General features: G+C 37.8%; 1 protein-coding gene across 2 annotated transcripts in view; it reads right to left on the bottom strand.

Annotated features, from left to right (window-relative positions):
• The window catches only part of DEPTOR (DEP domain containing MTOR interacting protein), a 187418-nt gene that overhangs the window by 30786 nt on the left and 136786 nt on the right, over positions 1 to 19846 (bottom strand). For both annotated transcript variants that reach the window (XM_044668938.1, XM_044668943.1), the window contains 2 exons: positions 17319 to 17389; positions 13738 to 13842 (listed from right to left, as the gene is read on the bottom strand). In XM_044668938.1, coding sequence (XP_044524873.1) covers positions 13738 to 13842; positions 17319 to 17389 — 176 coding nt within the window. The remainder of the gene's footprint in view (positions 1 to 13737; positions 13843 to 17318; positions 17390 to 19846) is intronic.

The raw sequence follows: 19846 nt of genomic DNA, 5'->3' as shown, positions 1-19846 counted from the left end.
TTCCTCTCCCCCCTCTTCCTTTCCCCCCCTCTTCTTCTCTCTCTCCCCCTACCATCTCCCTTTCTGTCTCTGTCTCTGTCTCTCTCTCCCTCCCTCTCTCCTTCTCCCCTTCTCTTATATTTCTCTCTCTCAATTCTGTTGATACTCTCCCTCATATATACCTCCTCTTAACTGTCTATCCAAGAGGTACATTCAGAGTAACTCAGGACCTTCTATTCTAATCGGGAAGGTAACACATAATTGGAAAGGGCTGGAAAGAGGAGGGAGTGGGGAAACAGACCTCTAGGGGCATGGTCAGGAAATGACTGGGTTATGATATGGAAACCTGGTCCAAGATAAGATAAGGCAAAGCTCACTTCTCAGAACCAGAGTCCAAGGAGATAAGTTTAAGAATAGGAATACAGTAGGAAGCTGATGGTTCAAAGCTGACTCTCTCCTTGGAAAGGTGGAGGGTTGGAGGGAGTCAGCACTGTCCTTAAGATTTGGCAGAATGTAAAAGAATGTAGAAGATAAGTGAGTATACTGCCTTTAACTAGTGGCATAATGCTAAATGTTTAACAACTGGCTCTCCAGAAAAAAGAATATATGCATGATATACTTTTAAGTTTAATCTGCATTATTAACATTTTTCTCCATTCCTTTTTTTAAAACCCCCTACCTTCTGCCTTAGAACCAGTACTGTGTATTGGTTCCAAAGCAGAAGAGTAGTAATGGATAGGCAATGTAGATTAAGTGACTTGCTCAGGGTCACACAGCTAGAAAATATCTGGTGCTACATTTGAACTCAGGACCTCCTGTCTCTGGGCCTGGCTCTCAGTTCCCTGAGCCCCCAGCTGCTCCACTCTATTATTTTCTTAAGTTTAGGCAATCAGCAAAACAACAAATTAATCTCTGAATTATATTATTTGTCACATTTTCACTGAAAAATTAATAATTGGTCCTTTCAAACTGTTAAGAGCTGGCTTTGTCACACACCTGCCTTTATCCTCCAGAAGGAACTACTGAAGCCTAGATCCTAACATGGCTAGGAATATAGGATCTCACTTAACAGAACTAGCAAGCAGTACCTTATGACAACTGTTTTCACCTAACCTTCTCTTTCTCCTATTATTCAGAAGATTTCCTCTAAATGCTGCAGCTCCTAATTTTCTTTTTCCAGATAAACAAGAAAACAGAGCTTCCTTTGCCTCTCTTCTTCTGGAAGAAAGACAGGGGGACATCAAGGCTTATTCCTTATTCTTGGGAAATAACTGAAAAGATGCTTCTCTTTTACGACAAACTGTCTGTCTCTGTCTCTGTCTGGTTGTCTCTTTCTCTTTGTCTCTCTACCTATCTCTGTCTCTGGCCAGCTATCTCCGCTAAGCACCGGGAAGTCCATGTGGCCATATGTTAAGACAGGTTTCCACTGTCATACTCTTTTTAGATAGGATGCCAAATCTCTAAATGTAAAAATTATTATTAAGGATTCTAGTTTCTTTATATGACTTCTTTTAATGTATTTTACACTTTTCCTGGACTAGGAAATTCCCTTGATAATCTCTATTACATCTTATCTCTTAAGTAAAACCATGTTTCAGCTATCATGTGCTCTGCTGTCCAATTCCAAGGAAGATCTCGAGAGGACTGGCCCTCAACAAATGTGAGGTATGGCAATCTCATAACAGTAATCTTCGTAAGATCCAATAAATATTCATGAAGTCAGAAAAGCTAAGGCTATCCTAGCCTGCATGAAGAGAGCCACAGTATCAGGAACAAAGGAGTTTCAAGTCCGACTTTGTTCTGCCCTTATGTGATCCTACTTAAGAGTACTCTGCTGGAATCTGTGGGGCACAGTTAAGGACAGAGATCGAAGAGAATAATCAAGCTAGTGAGATGATGAAGGACCAGGTTTTATAAAGATAGGGACAGTAAAGTGATGCAGTGGATAGAGCACCAGGTTGGGAGTCAGGAAAATTTATCTTCCTGTGTTTAAATCTAGCCCCTGACACTTACTAGCTGTTTGGCCCTAGGTAAGTACTTGGCCCTGTTTACCTCAGTTTTCTCATCAGTAAAATAAGCTGGAGACGGAAAAGGCAAATCACTCTTTGCCAAGAAAATCCCAAATGAGTCCAGAAAGAATCAGAAGTGACTCAAACAGCTAAACAAATCTACAAGGATAAGTTGAAGAAGATAAGAAAGTTTAGCCTAGAAAAGAGAAAACCTAGGGGGGGACATGACAGCTAACTCTGCAAATCTGAAAGGCTGACCAGAAGAAAGATTAAACTTGTTCTGCTTGATCCTGAGACCAAAAGTCAAGAGTTGAGTGGCAGAGGCACATTCCCACCTGATGGCAGAGAACACTTCCTAAAGATTCAGGCAGTCGCCAATCAGAAGTTCCTTAAAGTTCCCCCTTACTGAAACAGAAGCAGACTAGAAGACTCTCGTCACTAATAGTGGAAGGGATTTGGGTCAGATAGATGTTGGACTAGACGAAGAGACACCACGTCGTACAGAATAATTCATCAGAGTTTTGAAGGCTTGTTGCTTACGAGCCTCATGTTTATCTTTGGCTGCAGTTCCATCTTGCTTTTGGAGGGTGGCGTTTTTAGGTAGAGGGCCCTCTATGCTTCTCATGGGCATATTACTCTCCTGAACAGATGAGCACTTAAGGGCTTCCTAGGTGTCAAGAACTGGGCTAAGCTCTAGAAATACAAATACAAAAGATGGTTCTTGCCTTAGAGAGCTTACAGTGGAATAAGAAGAAACAATAATATAAGAAAGTGGTGGCCAAGGAGGGCTATTTTAATTTGGAAACTTACTGAGATACCGAATAGAGCCATAATGGGGAGTGTATTGGCACAGCTTTTCCAAAAATAATGACAAAATTGATTCGATAATGATTTAATAACTAGAAAGCCTGGAAAGTGGGTAAGACAAAATATGAAGGTGAGAACAAGAAAGAGGGCTTAGAAGGGTACGTGCATGGCAGATGGCTGAGGAATGGAATGAAACATGGCTTGGACTAGGCCTAACATAATGGGTGATTATGACAAACAACAACAAGATAGAGGGTGGGAGATTTTAGCAGTAAAAGTTTTATATTATCCAGGGAATGCTTTCTGGTCTGAGTAGCAAAGCTTCTAAAAAGAAGATGGCCAGGGAGGAAAGTGAAGCACGACTAGAGTTGAGTCTAGACATAGTGAGAGAAAGGGACAAACCAATGAGGATAGCAGGAGCCCCAAATGGGATTCAAGGAGAAGGCTGTCCAGTACTTTGACTTTATTTTTATCTGCTATTAACATTATCCTGTCCAGCCCATGCAGTTAACAAATTATTCCTAAGATTTTATGAGGGGTGGGGAAAAGATAGTAGAATAATAGGAAGAAATAAGGTGAACTTCATCTCAAAATTCCTCCAAAGAGATCGAGAAAATATACCAACATCAATCCTGATGGGAAAAATCCAAGAAAAAAAAAATCACAGTGAGTCATTTGTCCAACTTAGATAGGCATTGGGGGACAGACAAAGTCCATGGATGTGATGCTGGGAAAGTCACTTTGTTTGCCTCAGTTTCCTAATCTGCAAAATGAGCTGGGGAAGTAAAGATAAACCACTCTACTTATCTTTTTGCCAAGAAAACCCCAAATGGGGTCACAAAGAGTCAATTGCACCTGAGAAACAACCAAAAAAAATATAGTGACTACATGAGGCCCTGTGCTAAAGACTACAAATATTGTCTCATTTGGTTCTCACAACAAAACTGGGAGGCAGGCACTATTATCATCTCTATTTTATAGCTGAAGAAACTGAGGCTAACAGACATTAAATTACTTGCTCAAGGTCATGCAGCTAGCAAGTATTTGATGTTGTATTTGAATTCAGGGCTTGATCTCAGTACTAGCTTCTAGCCTAGTCTGAAGATTGCCAAGGAATAACCAGGGCAAAGATCCCAGACCAAAAGAGGATTTAAGTTTTGTTACTCTGAAGCCAGCAGCAGCCTTCTATTGCTCGAAGCCAAACCCAGATCAGGACCTTATAGATCTTAGACCAGAAGGGTAATCAGACCTTTCCCAGAGTCAAACCACTTTGGGAGCACTGAAGTCTATAGATGTATTGCCTGAATTGTTTTTAAGAGCCAAGAATAACACAACGCCTAATACTTTTTTTCTTTTTTAAAACCCTTACCTTCCACCTTGGAATCAATACATTGTATTGATTCCCAGGGTCACACAGCTAGGAAGTATCCAGTTTTAAACCTTGGACTTCCCATCTCTAGGCCTGGCTCTCAATCCACTGAGCTACCCAACTGCCCCCTATACCCAATACTCTTAAGAAAGCATGAGTCAGATCAGACTAAACCTTACTTCCCTAAGTGTATGGAGCCCAGGCCTAACACTATGTCTGAAGTCAGAAAGTAGGCTGGAAAAATGTGAAAACAAAAAATAACTTCACAAGAAGCTATTATAGTGACAGGAATGTTTAATAAATAAAACCAGAAGAAGAAAATTATTCTAAAGCATCTACAAGCAAAATCTCAGAGAAAAATATAGCTTGGGCACAAATTCAACTCGAATTCTTAGAAAAAAATGAAGCAAGAGTTTTAAAATAGAACTAAAATATTTTTATAAAAAAATTAAGGACATTAGAGGAAATTTTTGGAAAAGAAATGAGAGCTATAGAAGAAAGAATTGGAAAGGAAATTGAGATTTTGGCAGAAGAGTTATAAAACCTTGCCTAAGCCACAAACTCCCTGAAAATTAGAATGAACTAAATAGCAAGAAATAATTCCACTGTTGTTAGACAACTAGAAATATTTTACCCAGTCAAAAGACTGAAAAAAAAATAAAAGAAAACATAAGGTATCTCATAGCAAAAACAACTGATCTAGAAAACAGATCAAGGATAAAAGTTTTAAGAACCATTACACTATCTGAACATCAAGACCAAAAGAAGGGCCTAATCATTTATTCCAGGAAATCTTATGAGAAAATTGTCCAGACAGCTTCTTAGAACCAGAAGACAAAGTAGGAACAGAAAAAAACCACCAGTCAGCTCCTAAAAGAAACCCCCAAATGAAACCTCCCAGGAACATTTTAGTTACAATCCAGAACTTCTAGATCAAAAAAGAAAATTCTTTAAACAATCAGAAAGAAAGAATTCAGTACCAAGAAGCCATAGTTAGAACTGACACTATTTTGCAGTCATCACAATAAAGGAAGAGAGAGTTAGAATATTATATTCCAGAAGGCAAAGTATATAGGCTTAAAGATAAGAATAATTTACTCAGCAAAATTGAGAATAATCTCATAGGGAAAAATTGACCTTTCATGCTATGGAGGGCTCCCAAGCATTCATAATGAAAAGACAAGAGTTGAAATTCTGGAGTCCAAATACAGGAATTAATAGAAATATGAAAAGCTAAACACATGAATAACAATAAAGGACTAAACTAGGTTAACTGCTTATATTCTAATATGGGGAGATGATACATGTGTCTCCTCTGAACTCTATTCATCAACAGGGTCATAAAGGGAGTTTAATTAGAACACCTGGGAGTGATTCTGTTATATCTTGATGAACTTAAAATAAGAATGGGAAGGGAAGAATAATATTCATTGTATGTGTATGTGTGTGTGGGGGGGGGGGGGAATGGACCAAGGGCATGGAAAGGAAGGTTAGAGAAAATTAACTCACATAATAAGGATACTCAAGTAGGAGAATACTTGACATTTGAACCTTACTCTTATCTGAACTGATCAAAGCAAGGAAGAAGACACATACATAATTACAAATGGGGACAAGAAAACATTAGGAGGGAAAGGGGAGAAGGAGGAACCAGAGGGTTTATAAATTAAGAAAGGGACTAATTGTAAGCAAAATAAATTCCAAGAATATTCAAAAAATTTTATAGCCCTTTTTTGAGGTGGCAATAAATCAGAATCTGAGGGACTGTCCATCAACTAGGAAATGGCTGATGAAGTTAAAATATATAATAGTGATAGAAGAAGATTGTAAAGGGGATGGGTTCAAAGAAATCTTGAGACTTCTATGAACTAATAGAGAACGATGAGAATGGAACCAGAACCAGGAGACCAATTTAGGTAGTGACAACAATACTGTAAAGACAAAACTCTGAAAGGCTTTAGACCTCTGATCAATAAAATGGCAGAATGAAACATATATGCATATATATGCACATATAATATATAAATATATATGTGTGAATATATAGATATTTTAACATATGTTTCTTTTATACATGATCATTATAGAAATTTGTTTTGTTGATCATACTTTTATGTTCAGTGTTTTGCTTTTCTTTCTTGGGGGAAGGGAGAGTAGGTTCTTGCTATTTGATAAAAAAGAAAATTTGATTTAAAAAAGAAATTATGACAAATCTACTCAAAGGGTAGATTGAGGAATCTACATTTTACTCTAAGAGCAAATATGAGAAACCTGGGAATGTTATTCTTTGTGGGCAAAATAATTCATGAAAAAATAACATGACATAAAACACACATAATTTTTACACATTTGATTTGTCTTGGTAGGAAAACTACAATGAAGAAAACAAACAAAAAAACAAAAACTTATCATGTATTTTCCCTCTAATCAAACTGATTTTGTAAAATATGATTTACTACATTAGTGACTCAGATGTCTCAAACAGGAACTTCAGTGGGTGGGTTTTATCATCCTGATGTCTTGATATAAAAGGGGAAATAATGTAAAACATAGAGGTTTTCTACTGAGAAAAATGAAAAGTCAAGAAGTGAGATTTAAATTCAATTGCTCCGTTTAAATGTGGTACAAATATAGTATAGCAGAGGCAACAGGAAGAAACTGGTAATAAGCCTTAAAACTAGTTTCCTAACCTAACTCAAATATTTTTGGCAATATATAAAACTGACACTTAAACATTAAGTAAATGGAGAAAAGAAAACCAGCGGGCCAACATCCATCCATTCATTCTAACAGGAAACAAGAGAGAGGGCCAGGAGTTTTTAAATACTTCTATGGTTTGTGGAACTGCTGGCACAGAATTGCCCTGGAATAATTTAAATGTTGTTCTCTTTCAGAATTGTATTATGCCTACTAAGAAAAACAAACCTTTCCGAGAACAGCACTGATGTCTTTTGTACTGAATTTATGACCAGGAGTCAAATTCCATGAATGCACAAAAGCTGAATCGTGTCTCCTCAGCTTGCTCAGGCAAGTACAAGAACTACTTTCCACTCTCACCTTGAAACCCCAACAGCAAATCCCTACCAGGTAGAACAGGGCCAAAAACCACATTTGTCACTGTCTTTACTTGATCTTCAACAAGCTAGGTCCAGCAGAACAAATGACCTTGACCCTACCCACCATGGTGCATTTGAACTGAATATGCATTTAGAAGAAATTTATCAACAGGACACCAGCCTAGGCTTTTTGTGATAAGATAACTTTTGTGATAGGATATATATATGTATATGTGTGTGTGCATATATATATATGTACATAAGTTATATATGAATATATAATGTATAAATTACTTTCTCTTTTATCCTCCCCTCCATTAAAAAAGTCAGTAAGAGGAATGTAATTGAAAGATGCATAGAGCAGGACATGGGGAAAGGTTTGGCAAGAAGCCATAGTTCAGAGCATTCCAAAAGTCTTAGTGAGATTTTAAGCTATTTGAAATTTATAACTGTATCAAGATCTTTGGAACACCTTGTTTAAGTAGGACAGTGAAGAAACTAGATTGGAGAGAGAAGAAAGTTGGCAGAAAATTAAGTGTTAATAAGGAAGGACCAAATTATGGAGAGCTTTTAAAAGTCAGGTAAGGGAGTTATACCTTGATTCAGGAGGGAATAGGGAGCTATTGAAGGCTATTAAAGACTTGATGAAAGAAATTATTCATTATTTTGTTAGAGGAATTAGTAGACTGGAAGAAAGTTTTGGATGATATAAATAGAATTCCTGGAAGTGGCGACAGATTGGTAAGGGCTCCTCTCTGTTACTGTCTCCAAAAGGAGCAGATAAAAATATTTACAGCTGCTGTTCTCATCAATCTTCTCCCACAGGTTACTGCCCTTTAGGTAACGTGACTATGCCTCCACCTCATCTTAAGCCACTACCATTTAACTGTTAGAATTTGTTAGATATTCAAGACTTGGGGAAAATGGGCAGAAAGCTTGGTGTGCTAGAAAATAGCCGAGTTTAAATTTATGGATGCTGTGCATAGGTGACACCTCTAATCAGACATAATATGTCGTGTGGTATTGACTGACTACACAGTCTCCAACCTTTTAAAATCATCAAACTTTTATGCCTAAGAATGAATGAAAAACCTTGGTTAAGTTTATAAAGTTTTAATCTTAAAGCTAATGCAAATTGTGATAACATACACCATACCTGTTTATATAGCCAAAGATCCATGTTAAAAGAAGGAAAAGTGGGTCAGAGATATTACTACTAAAACTAAAATTAGGGCAGTGTAGTGTAGTGGGGGCACAAAATTTCTTTTTCTTCCTTTTTTTTGTTCTTCCTCTGGGTCAGAGTTAAATTACTGTAATACATTTTCTGCCTATATGCTGTATATGAAATCGTGATGGTAGAGATTCAAATATGCCCTCAAACACTTACTGGCTACATACTTGGGCAAGTAACATCCCTTAGATTTATGTTCCTCTTCTGTAAAATGGGAAAATAATACCTGCAGTCGCTAGCTCAGAGAGCTGTTGTAGATCCCTGAATCTGCCTTTCCTCATTGTATACAGCCTATCATCAGGCTCCTTGACACCAGCTATCACTAGCCTAGGCATACCACTAGGTCACTTAAATTCACAAATCCTTCCTCATGTCAAGCAGGGGTGGGGATTTGTGTGGAAGTCAAGACCTGGGTTTGGAGCTCTTCTCTTCCTCTCCAAGGGAGGCTTCCATTCAAAGCTTCCAGATGCTTGAATCTCTTGTCCTGAAGTGGCTTCAGTATTTTACAGATGGTCCACAGGGCACTTTCTCAACTAATCTGAATCATACTTTCTGTGTAATGGATCTTGCATCTTATTATTTACTTTAAGTGAACTTGACTGATTGATTTAATTGACTTCTACCCTTATACCATTAAGGAATGTTTTGAAAAAACTAAAAATAATTTAAAAATCTGATAATTTCAGGGGGGAAAACACCTAAAATCAAACTGCATATCAAGAAAAACTATATAATAATGAATAATAATAGCTAACACTTAAAGAATAGCAATTATTTGATTTTTAAAAAATAAAATTGGAATAAGACTTTACATATAATATCTCACTTGATTCTCACAACAACCCTATAGGTAGGTGCTATTATTGTCCCCATTTTTTAAATGAGGAAACTAAGACTGAAGAGTAGTCAAATGACTAGTCCAAAGTCAAACAGTCAGGAAATGTCTAAGGCAGAATACATAATAGGCATTGGAGTCTGTGGTGAATTGGGCTCTCTTCTAAAGCATTCTATTAGAGAATTCAATAAAAACTTATTTTATTAGAGGATTAATTCATTAATTTTATTGTTGTTCAGTTGTTTTCAGTCAAGATACTAAAATGCTTTGCCATTTCCTTCTCTGTCTCATTTTACAGATGAGGAAACTGAGGCAAACAGGGTTAAGGGATTTGTCCAAAGTCATACAGGCAATAAGGTTTTCAGGCTGGATTTGAATTCATGAAGATGTCTTCCTGATTCGAAGTCAAGTGCTCTATCTACTGTACCACCTAGCTGCCTCAATTCAGTAATTACCCAGTTGACAATGCCTAGCACCCTTACACCAGCTATTCAATAAACATTACTCAAAGTGAATTGAATTAACCAGGTATTTAACTATGTGAAAAGACACATTTAACTGAGGGATAAATCCTTGTCTTTCCATAAGTACCCAGCTCAGTGGAAAGGAAAAGAAATATACTCAAAGTCAAAGAAATGAACAACCATAAGTTTCATAAACAAAGAACCTGCCCAGTACAAACCAAGGCAATCTTCCAAAAATAAACTCTGCTAGGTACATCTCTGTGGAAATAAAATAGAAAATCCTTCCTGTGGCCAAGTGTTCCATTACAAATTGAAATGTTCAGTCCTGGCATGCATACAAATTCTCGCCCTTTTTTGATTCCAGCCAATTTTCCTTCTTCAAGTCTCTTTGGTGTTGTGCCCACCACCGCAATGCCACAGGGACAGCACTGAACTGTAAGACAAGCCCACACTGCCAATAATCCTTCTGTATGGCTCTCCCCACCCCAATTCTGTGGCTTCCCACCATCTAGTGAGCTTGGTTCCCCAGGAGACTCCACAACCTTTCAAGAGCAAGATGAAGGCTGAGCTTCTAGCAAAGACTGGCTCATATTTCTGAGGCTGGGAAGTCAACCATGCTCTTTGCTACTTTTTAATTCCTACCTGCTGCTAACTTCTCACTTCCTGGGGTGCTGGCATGTTCATAGAAGGAAAAGCGGGGAAAAGAAGTCCTTCTCTTTCCTCACCTCTCTGGAACATGGGAGAAAAGTTGAAAAACTTTCCTTCTGGATCCTGTCTCACTGGAATTTTGTGATGCTCCTCTCTCCAGGCTTCTTCATAGGATAATCATTCATATGTATATGGGTGGATGCACCCCAAAGGCTCGGTCACTGGTCCTTTGCTTTTCTAGCTATATTCTTTCTTCTTGGTAACCTCATCAGTGATCATGGATCAACTTTATGCAGAAGACTCCCATATATAAACAATAATTATTGTTTAACATTTATATAGTGCTTACTATATGCCAAAACTTTGCTAACTGCTTTGCAATTATCAAGCCACCCTGGGACAATGGTGCTATTGTGACTCCCATTTTATAAATAAGGTAACTGAAGCAAGCAGAAGTTAAGTGTCTTGCCCTAATTCACACAACTATTAAGTGTATGAGGTCAGATTTGAATAGCACTTAGCACAATGTCTAACACATAGTAGGTGCTTTTAAAACACTTATTCATTCATTATAAGTATATCTTCCTTTATTCAGTTTTGAAGACATTACAAATTGAAGGCTGGTGCAGCCCTGCACTGACTAAGTCTATCGATGCCATCTTTCCAAAAGCATATGCTCATATTATGTCTTTGTGTCACATTTCAGTAATTCTTGCAATATTTTAAACTTTATTATTATTATATCTATCATGATGATCTGGGACCAGTGATCTTTGATGTTACTATGGCAAATGTTCTGGGGTGCCATGAACTGCATCCATGTTCAATGTTGTTGTAATTTACCACAGCCACCCTAGCCTTTGGCAAAACCACTACCCTGGTCAGTCAGCAGCTGTCAAGATTGAGGCAAATCCCTCCACTAACAAAAAGATTACAACTCGCTGAAGGCTCAGATGATGGTTAGCATTTTTTAGCAATAAAGTATTTTTAAGTTAAGGTATGTATATTTTTTAGATATAGCCATATCACACATTTAATAGACTATAGTATTGTGTAAATATAACTTTTATATGCACTGGGAAAACAAAGAATTCATGGTGATTTGCTTTATAGAGATATTCGATTTATTGCAGTGGAATAGATCTGACCTTGAAATCTCTCTGAGATATGCCTGTATCTCTCCCCCTCTCATTTGGATTCTACACCTCCATCTTCCCACTGACCACTTCCACGTCAATGACCCCAAAGGCATCTCAAATGCAAAATGTCTAGTATGTCATCAGCCTTATTCACATCTTTTCCTAACTTCCCTCTTTCTTTTGAAGGTACCACCATTCTTCCAGTCACTCTGATCACATAATCTTGGTGTCACCTTCATCTTTCTCTCTTCCAATCAGATGCTAAAAATTGTTGACTCGTCCTTTACAACATTTTTCAAATTCATCCTTTCCCTCTTCTTGAACAAAACCACACTTATTCAGGGCCTCAATACCTCTCTACCTCTTGTAGCTAAGTGATGCTGTAGTTAAGAATCCTGAGCCTGGAGACAAGAAAATCTCAATCCAAATCTAACCTCAGATACTTAGTAGTTGTGTGATCCAGGGTGAGTCACTTGTTTGCCTCAGTTTCCTCAATCGCAAAATGGGGATATTAATAGCACCTACCTCCAGGGTTGCTGTGAGGACCAAATGAAATAATACTTGTGCTTGGCACTGAGCTTGGCACACAGTAGGCACTTAATACTTCCCCCACTCCTTTTTCTGTTTGCCTGGGCTATTATAATATATATTTCTTTTCTTCTATCCAGCCTCTCTATTCTCCTTCTCCAAACTGTCCTCCACACTGCTGCCAAAATGTTTGTCTGAGAAGGGAATGAGTACTCCTCGACCTGGCATGGAACTAATTGTCCAAGAAGTAGAGTGATGGTCTGGTTCTGGAACCAAATCCCTGGTTAGGCAGTTAGAACTGTTAGAACAGTTAGAAAACAGTAGTGTGGGTGCAGCTAAGTAGCAAAGCGGAGTGAATGCCAGACCTATGGTTTGGAGATCCTGGGTTCAAATCTGTCCTTAGACACTTCCTAGCTATGTGACCCTGGGCAAGTTACTCAAACCCAGTTGCCTGGTCCTTACCACCCGTCTTCCTTAGAACCAATACTTAGTATCAATTCTAAAACAGAAGGTAAAGGTTTTTAAAATTAATTTTAAAACAGAAAGTTAAATTTAAAAAAGTTTTAAATTAATTTTTAAAAAGAAATTAATATTGACATTTAATCTATCTCCATCTTTGCACAAAATGTAACCTCATGCCTGAAATATTTTTCTTTCCTTACCTCTGTTCTTTGGAATCCCTAGTCTCAACGCTCAGCTCAGTTTTCTCCTATAAGGAATCTTTCCTAATTTTTCTGATTGTTCATGTTGTGCTTGAAAACACTCATTTTGAATTTCTAATATCTATATACTATGCTTACTCATTAGTATATAGCTAGGTTCCCCAATGAGAATGTAAGTAAGCTCTTTGAGATCGGGGCGATATTGGTTTTGTCTGTATATCTTTGCAGCTAGCACTTTGCAGTGTCTGACACACAGGAAACAGTTAATAAATTTAGTTGAATATGACTCTGTATTGTCATGTGATAATGATATGATAATATGATAATAACCCATTCAAAGTTCAAACAAAGTACTTACCTATGAGGGGAACCAACTTTACAAAATATTTACTGACTTAAAATGCACCAAGCAATATATGTAATGAGGATATGTTGTATTCATGAGTAGGCAATTTACAAAGCTCGGAAACATTGTGGTAAACAATATAGACTGAATGGAAAATAATGGCAAACGCAGAATTGGCTGAGGGGAACAAGAAGGAAAGTGGGTGTTGAGGTATCTTCATTCAGAATGAGAAAAGGAACCTTGATGAGAATGGGAACAGAGTCATAGGTGAGACACAGCACATAGGAACAAAACTAAACCAAGGCAAGAGTCATTTAGAAGGGGAAGTGGACAGAGAGAGCCAGGCCTGGAGAAAAAAGGTCCTGGGTTCAAATGTGACATCAGACCTTCCTCCCTGGGTGACCCTAGGCAAGTCACATGACCCATTGCCTAGTCCTTACTTGGAACCAATATTTAGTATCAATTCTAAGATAGAAGGTAGGGTTTAAAATTAATTTTTTTAACCCTTACCATGAGTGTAAGAGTGAGGGGAAGGGCAAGTTGAAGATGGCAGCAGGACAAAAAGATCTTGGGCAGAGCTACGTGATGGCACCTGATAAAGCCACAGACTGATAACAATAGGTTGATACAAAAAACTATTTGGAAAAAGACAAGAGAGACATACCTTCATTCCAGCGGCTGCTGCTGGGCCACTGGGATCCACAGCTTGTATATGACAGGGCTTACTTCCTCTTACAACAAAGCCCCATCCCACTGCATCCCCAACAATCTAGGACCCGCAGGAGAAGGGGAAAAAAAACAGTTAGGAATTCTTAGAAAACATTTTATATTTGCCTTTCATTTCAAGTAGGATTGAAAATCAATCAATTAAACATTTATTAAGCACCTATTGTATGCTAAGCACTGTACTAAAGTGCTGGGAAAAAAGAAGAAAATAAAGAATTATTACTTATTTATCCAGATTCAGCTTAGGTTTTCTCACAAGAACCTCATGAGGTAGCAGGTATGTTCCAAAGTAACCCATTTTATAGATGAGAAAACTGAGGTTCTGAAAGAATGAAAGGCTCGCTTACAGTCATACCTCTATAAGACATCAGCTCTTGACTCTAGATCTTATACTTTCCCCATTATACTGTGGGTTTTAAAATATTGTGGCTAGAGAAACCGCATCCCCCAGCATGCCCCAAGGATCCCTCCCCCTTACTTCCTGGGGTTAGGTCTATATAAGGACCAATCCCAAACCAAGGAGGGACCTTTGAGAAGCAGCTTAGAGCTCCAGTTTTTTTCTTCCTTTTAAATAAAGTTTAAGTTAGATCAAAGAAAGAGTTTGTTTTCCTTTATTCAATACTAAACTGCCTCTCTCAAGCAAAGGATATGATGAAGCTCCTTACATCTGAGCAGATCTTTTTGCCTACCTTGAATGGATCATAGATATCAAGATAACTTAGCAGAATAATAATCATCCTAATGGCTGATATCTATCTATACAGTATGCAAGGCTGTATTGTGTTGAGTACAAAGGTTTTGTCTCCAGACTAGCCACTGGACCTCCAAGTACCTCCTAGGCAACTCTTTGAGACTCTCAAATATAGATGAAGGACCAGACTAATGTAGGTAGACCTATAAAAATAGGTCTACACAGCGGAGGAAACCCAAAATTGGCTCTCCTCAAAGTTTTCTTTATGGAGGTGTGGAAATGACCACAATAATGTAAAAAGAACCAATGCTGAATGACACTGGAATTTTGGTTAACATAATAATCAGACTTGACCTAAGAAGTCTGGAAATAAACCATACCCACTATCTCTTAGAGGAAAGTGGTGGACTACAAGTGTAGAATGAGGCATATATGATCAAGCATGGCCAGGACATTGGTTTGATTGGTTTAACTCCACTTCTTTGTTATAAGGAATGTTCTGCTTGGGAGAAAAGCAGATTTGGAGTGTGAAAAGATTTTTTTTTTAAAAAAAAGCATCAATAAAATAGTTAAAAAGTTATAGGGAAGGACTTTATTTGTATGCAGATCATATTCTAAAAGTCTGTAAGTTGGCTGTTTCAAACACATTTCCTCATAAAATGATATTATATTTATAATGGTTAAATTCCCATGCTAGCTTGCAAGCATTTAACCCATAAGGTAGCTAAGACAATACATGTTGTAATGAAAAATACAAAACACTTATGTAAAATAAAAACACTAATAAAATTAATCTTATTTTGAGCATTGGTGCTTGTGAAAAAGTAAGTTTAAAACCAAGGGAGAAGAATATGAAGGTGAATTGAAAGGTTTGGTGATTCGGAAGTGAACTTTTTTTTTTAAAACCCTTGTACTTTGGTGTATTGTCTCATAGGTGGAAGAGTGGTAAGGGTGGGCAATGGGGGTCAAGTGACTTGCCCAGGGTCACACAGCTGGGAAGTGGCTGAGGCCAGGTTTGAACCTAGGACCTCCTGTCTCTAGGCCTGACTCTCACTCCACTGAGCTACCCAGCTGCCCACGGAAGTGAACTTTTAAAGGTTTGGGAGGCATCTAATTCCATTTAAAAGCATGCAGCGTTTCCTTCATAACAGTGTATCATTGTCATGACCTCACATTTAGCCATTATTTCTTATCACAGAAACTGAATAGGAAAATGGTGACAGAGAAGAAAAGGAACTAAGGAAGAAAAATAGGCATGAAGAGAAGACTTTCCCAAGATAATTGGGGAAAATTTCAAAGAGAAAAAGAAAAAAGAGAGGAAGAGATCTAAAAAGATATAGGGACAGCAAGGTGACTCAGTGAACAGAGAGACAGACGTAGAGACAGTAAGTCCTGGGTTCAAATCTATTGTCAGACACTTCCTAGGTGTGTAAACCTAGCTGTGTAAGTCACTTAATTCTACTTGCCCAGTCCTTACCACTCTTCTGCCTTGGAACAAATACTTAGTATCCTTCTAAGACAGAAGGTACGGGTTTAAAAAAAGGGGGAAGGATATGGATATGCCCTGGAAAAAGTGACAGTATGAGCTGAAATTGATTATATTCCAAATAAGGAAAGTTGAAAGAAAATGGAAAAGTTTGGTCTATGCCCAGTCTTCATGAGGAAGAAAAGAAACAGAAAGGAAAACATTTTGGGATCAAATTTTATTATTCACCAGGCCAAGCATAAAGGATCATTATCCACCTGAGCCACTTTTGTTTTCTTATATTTGAAAGAGATGGTGGTGATGGTAGAACTATCTTATAGAATTATATAATCACTTAAGAGTTAAAAGGAAATTCAGTGGCAGCCTGGTCCAATCCATACACAAAAGAAACCCCTGCTAAAACCTACCCAACAAATGGTGGTTGTTCAGCCTTTGCTTGAAGACCTCCATTAAGAAGGAACTCAGTACCTCTGGAAGCAGTCCATTCCATTTGGGGATATTTCTATCTGTTAGGAAATGTTTCCTAACGTATGTGATTGCTTGTGTTCAGAATGATCACAAGCATCACAACTCTGGTGGATGTGATTAAGATAAGACTATATTATCAAAAGCACTGTTTCCCTTCATAGACTCATGATAGTACTTGAGAAGGGTCCTCACAGGCCATCTAATTAAAACTTCTTCACTTATAAGTGAGGAAACTGAGGGACAAAAAAAATTAAGTGATTTAGGTTGCACATAGGCAGTAAGGAGCAGAATGAGGATTCAAACCAATGTGTACTGATTCTATATTCAATCCTTCTTCCCTGGCACCATGCTTTTATGAATACAGCACAAACTATCTGCTTTTTCTTCTTTCTTTGGCAATCTCCCATACCTATCCTTCTAATTTATCTAGATTTTTCTTAGAATTTAACTGCAGTTCCAGAAAATTGTACTTTTTATATTTCAAAGTGTAATTATATTTGGATAATGCATTTTAAGGTTAAAAGCATATACTCAACAGAACATGGAACAATGCAATTATAATTGCAACATTTTGAGTACTTTTTTCAACAAATGTGAGATCTAAATGCCCAAAGACAAGAAATTTTTAGATAATTAGTTGTTATTAGTATTAATAATTGCAGTAGTGATACAGCAATTCTAAAACATCATCAATAACTATAATTTTATCAACAATTATAACAAGAGCACTTTGAGGTTTACCAAGTTCTTTATATATTATTAACTCATTTACCTAACTTAAGTCATTACACCAACACAAAATCAGAAAGTCACTTTCACAACATTTTACAATCCATACACCCCATGGCATAGGAAAATAACCAAAGGGACCTACAGTGAAAGTCTTTCTTGCATAAGGAGCCCCAGGTGTCAGGAGTTCTTCAGAAGTCACTGGTCTCTTTAACACTGTGAAAACAGACATATGTTACTTAATAGAAGCTTTAGGAAGCAGGTTCATATAAAATACACTTTGCTATTTTCTCCAGATCTCAGAATTTGTGAGTTTTTCCAATTTTAATTTTCACAAGGTTTTTGATATAGATCCAAGTTCAAAAGGCCTTCCTTATTCAAAGAAAGATACAGATAGTACATGAAGACATAGTGTACCACCATGGCTGTACTCTTGATCACTAATTACTTATTAATATGTTTTCCTTCATTTCCTTAATATAGTGAAAAATTCTATGACTTCAATGAAACAAACCTCCCATTCAAGAAGCAAAATTTCCTCTTTTCATAGCCTTTGAGATGGCCTGCCAATCGATCACAACTTAATTAGTTTAAGGATTGCAACATTTTCTTCTTTAGCTCCACATTAATATTGAGAGTACTCCAGAAAGCCTTAATGATTTATACCATAAAAAGTCATAAGAAAATAGTATATGTTGTAGAATCACAAACATTTTTTTAAAAGCTGGAAGGAATCCTAGAAATGATCCAGGCCAACCTCCTCATTGTACAGATGAAGAAAATGAAGTCCAGGGAGAGATGAAATTACTTAGCTAAACCCACAAATATTTCTGAATGCTACATGGCAAAGCTCAGTTTTTTACATTAATACAAATGCTCACCTATTTGGGAGTATTTCATTCCCATATTACCTTTATAGATTTTGTGACGGAGGCAAAATTGGGGATTCCTTAGAACTAGAAAAAAAATCCTAAAAATTTTGAGCTGCATGTCAGCTTTGTTCCTAAGATAGCAGGTGATAGCAAAACAGCCCTCTAGCTTCTAGTTTTGTTGTCTCTTGAATGAGGACAGGAAAAAGAGAGGAGTAAAAATAATCCCTCTATGTTAATTCAGGCCCTCATAACTTCTTGCATGTATTTTTTTTCCTTTTTTTTTTAAACCTTTACTATCTGTCTTAAAATCAAAACTGTATTTTGGTTCCAAAACAAAAGAGTTAGTTATATGGGTTAAGTGACTTGTCTAGGGTCTGTTGTGAGGAAGATTAGTTAGTAATTAAGTATTACGGTTGACCTAGCAGGAAGGACTGGAGCTAGAGCATTCCAAGATGGAATGAAGGAGCAGGAAGAAGCGGCTTGTGCCCTGAGAGAGACTCCATTAGGGGTTGGCACAAACTGTTGTTAGCCCTGGGAGATCTCAGAGTAAAGGACACCCTGCATCCTGATTTCCCTGGGATCCTGAGTGGTGGTGGTTTCAAACAAGGGGACAAGAACTACAGAGCAGCACCAAGGGGAGAGGAGAAGTTTGGGATCTGGTGGACAGCATTTCAAGCACACTCACTCTAATTGGTACCTTGGACCATTTTGGCTTTTGACATCCTGAGATCATCTGTGGATAACCGTGAGAAACCCCAAAGCTACCCTCAGCCCATAGCTCTGCTGGTCAAACCCTGGCTGGAACCAGGTTTGATGCAGCCTCCCAGTGACTCCATTACTGCTCCTTTGGGCTCTGCCTGCTAGATCACTAAGATTAGAATAGAGAAGTCTTCCCCTTGCCCTGTGGTTTTGTCATTAGGTTTTAAGTATAGAAATCCCTTTCCCACCTTTTAGTTAAACATAATTAAACCTGTTAAAACCTTTTACCTTGCCTGCTGGTTTCTAGACTCTGGGCTAGGGGAGCTGGGTGACAGTTGAGGCCAACTGCCTTTCCTGTGTTAATCCAGTGAACTCTGGTCTCCCCATCCTGGTCCAGTCTCTCCTACTACCCAGAGTGTGTACCCACAACCATTTATATTTATTGTAACATCCCTGGTGCCCTCCATTATCTATTTTCACAGGTCACATAGCTAAGAAGTTTCTGAGGTCACATTTGGACCTAAGATCTCCTATCTCTAGGCCTGGTTCTCAATCCACTGAACTGCATGCATTTTCCCAATAGACCTCTAATTGTTCTTTTGGCTTTTAGTCTCTTCCCTTTCTAATGCATCTGCCAAATTAATATTCCCAATACACAGATCTGATTATGTTACTTTCTTGCTCAAAATTTTAATGTTTCCTTATTTCTTCTAGGATCATCAAAATCATCAAATAAGAACATTTGCCTCATATTTAAATTTGGTTCCCACCTACCTTTTTGATATTATTATACATTATCTCATTTCATATACTCCCTCATTCTAGCCAAAATGATCTATTAGCTGGTTTCTATATATAGCCTTCCATCTCCCACTTAAGTGTACCCCATATTTAAGAAGCATTCCTTCCCAATTCTGCCTCCAGGAAAATCTAGTTTTTCTTTTTCTTTTTTTTAAACCCTTAACTTCTGTGTATTGGCTCCTTGGTGGAAGAGTGGTAAGGGGTGGGCAATGGGGGTCAAGTGACTTGCCCAGGGTCACACAGCTGGGAAGTGTCTGAGTTCAGATCAGGGGCCACCTTCCATGTGAGGTGCAGTTTTTAG

Source organism: Gracilinanus agilis, chromosome 1 (assembly GCF_016433145.1).
Source record: "Gracilinanus agilis isolate LMUSP501 chromosome 1, AgileGrace, whole genome shotgun sequence".
In the NCBI taxonomy this organism is placed as follows: Eukaryota; Metazoa; Chordata; class Mammalia; order Didelphimorphia; family Didelphidae; genus Gracilinanus; species Gracilinanus agilis.
The sequence above is the reverse complement of the archived record's forward strand: the minus strand, read 5'-3'. Positions and strand labels throughout refer to the sequence as shown.